A 2,384-nucleotide genomic window follows, 5' to 3' on the forward strand; every position below is an offset into this window, starting at 1 on the left:
ATTGGTTAACTGAATTACTTAATACTTGAGTAGAATCAAATGGGATTTTAGTTACATCCCTTAGACCAGGGGTCCCCCAGTCTGTGGGCTGCGACCCTCCCAATTCTAGCATTCAAGGCCTCAGCTTCTATGGAAAAGCTGTTTTGGTTTTTTTTTAGAACTAACTTTGTTCTGTCTTTCTTCTCCACCGGACACCAAGCTAGGATTTCGCACGTCCCGCTGATATTGTTCCCGATTTTTATACAGAGTCCTGTCTTGATACCTGTTGGAGGAAACAAAATGGTGGAATGTATTTTTGTGCAACAATTACAATAGTATTCAGCCAGTAGATGGCAGTGTTTACAAGTTTGGATCTATGGGGGTAGGCAACCTTGGCTCTTTTATGACTCGTAGACTTCAACTCCCAGAATTCCTGAGCCAGCCATGCTGAGGGGAAAGGAAGAGGTTTCCAAGCTGAGCCATGCTGTCTCAGGAATTCTGGGAGTTGAAGTCCACGAGTCATGAAAGAGCCAAAGTTGCCTATCCCTGTAAATCTTTCGTCCTAAGTAGAGTCTTCAGTTTCCTGTTATAGTTAAAAGAGTTAAGCAGTAAAGCACATGGTGATGGTACACTTTGTTTGGTCTGTGGTGCTACATATATATAGGAAGGGGGATAATGGAAGGCATGTAGGTGGACATGTCAAAAAAAGACAAAATGGTGGTCACCACTGAACACAGTACATGCAACAAATGAATGGAGTTGCAATCACACCATTGCAAACTCCATTTGGACTTTTTTGACACCCCTCCCTTCATATGCCACTAGTCCTCAACTTACGCCAGTTGACCGTTGGAAGTTACAACAGCACTGGAAAAAAGTGACTTATAACCATTTTTTACACTTAAAACCATTGTGGCGTCCCCAGGGTCATATGATCAAAATTCAGAGGCTTGGCAACTGACTCGTACTTATGATAGTCGCAGTGTCCTGGGATCATGTGATCCCCTTTTGCAACCCTCTTGTAAGCAAAGTCGATGGGGAAGAAGCCAGATGTCACTAATTGAACAACTGCAGTGATTCACTTAGCAAAATTTGGCAAAAAAAGTCATAAAATGGAGCAAAAACTCAATAATAATAATAATAATAAAGTTGGAAGGGACCTTGGAGATCATCTAGTCCAATCCCCTGCTCAGGCAGGAAACCCTATACCATTTCAGACAAATGGCTGTCCAGCCTCTTCTTAAAAACTTCCAGTGTTGGAGCATTCACTGCTTCTGGAGGCAGGTGGTTCCACTGGTTAATTGTTCTCACTGTCAGGAAGTTTCTCCTTAGTTCTAGGTTGCTTCTCTCCTTGATCAGTTTCCATCCATTGCTTCTTGTCCTGCCTTCAGGCGCTTTGGAGAATAGCTTGACTCCCTCTTCTTTGTGGCAGCCCCTGAGATATTGGAAGACTGATATCATGTCCCCCCTCGTCCTTCTCTTCATTAAACTAGACATTCCCAATTCCTGCAACCGTTCCTTATATGTTTTAGCCTCCAGACCTCTAATCATCTTTGTTGCTTTTCTCTGTACTCTTTCTAGACTAGAGTCTCAACATCTTTTTTACATCGTGGTGACCAAATGTCTTAACGAATGTCTCACTTAGCAACATAAATTTTGGGCTCAATTGTGGCCATACTTTGAGGACTACCCCTATGTGATGGTGGATGCTATCATGAAAGCAGTAATTTATTTATTTATTGTTTGTTTGTTTATAATAATAATAATAATAATAATGATGATAAAGTTGGAAGGGACCTCAACATCTTTTTTACATCGTGGTGACCAAAACTGGATGCAGTATTCCAAGTGTGGCCTTATCAAGGCATTGTAAAGTGGTATTAATACTTCACGTGATCTTGATTCTATCCCTCTGTTAATGCAGCCTAGCACTGTGTTGGCCTTTTTGGCAGCTGCAGCACATGGCTGGCTCATATTTAAGGGATTTTCCACTAGGACTCCGAGATCCCTCTCGCAGTTGCTACTATTGAGCAAGGTACCCCCTATACTATACCTGTACATTTGGTTTTTCTTGCCTAAATGTAGAACCTTACTTTTTTCACCATTGAATTTCATTTTGTTATATAGCGCCCAGTGTTCAAGTCTGTCCAGATCCTCCTGTATCCTAAGCCTGTCTTCTGCAGTTTTGGCTATTCCTGCCAGCTTAGTGTTGTCTGCAAATTTGATGAGTTCCCCATCTATCCCCTCATCCAGATCGTTGATGAAGATGTTGAAGAGCACTGGGCCCAGAACAGAGCCCTGGGGCACCCCACTACACACTTCCCTCCATGTAGATGCGGTTCCATTGAGGACCACACGCTGAGTACGGCCGGTCAGCCAGCTACGGATCCATCTGGTGGTGATGC

The 2,384-nt window shown here is 43.0% G+C and overlaps 1 protein-coding gene across 1 annotated transcript in view; it reads right to left on the bottom strand.

The window, feature by feature from the left end:
- Window positions 1-2,384, bottom strand: part of P2RX5 (purinergic receptor P2X 5) — a 30,912-nt gene that overhangs the window by 11,070 nt on the left and 17,458 nt on the right. Inside the window, exon 5 of the mRNA XM_015826501.1 lies at window positions 166-262. Coding sequence (XP_015681987.1) covers window positions 166-262 — 97 coding nt within the window. The remainder of the gene's footprint in view (window positions 1-165; window positions 263-2,384) is intronic.

This window comes from Protobothrops mucrosquamatus, unplaced genomic scaffold (genome assembly GCF_001527695.2).
Source record: "Protobothrops mucrosquamatus isolate PMUCROS unplaced genomic scaffold, P.Mucros_1.0 scaffold3155, whole genome shotgun sequence".
Lineage (NCBI taxonomy): Eukaryota > Metazoa > Chordata > Lepidosauria > Squamata > Viperidae > Protobothrops > Protobothrops mucrosquamatus.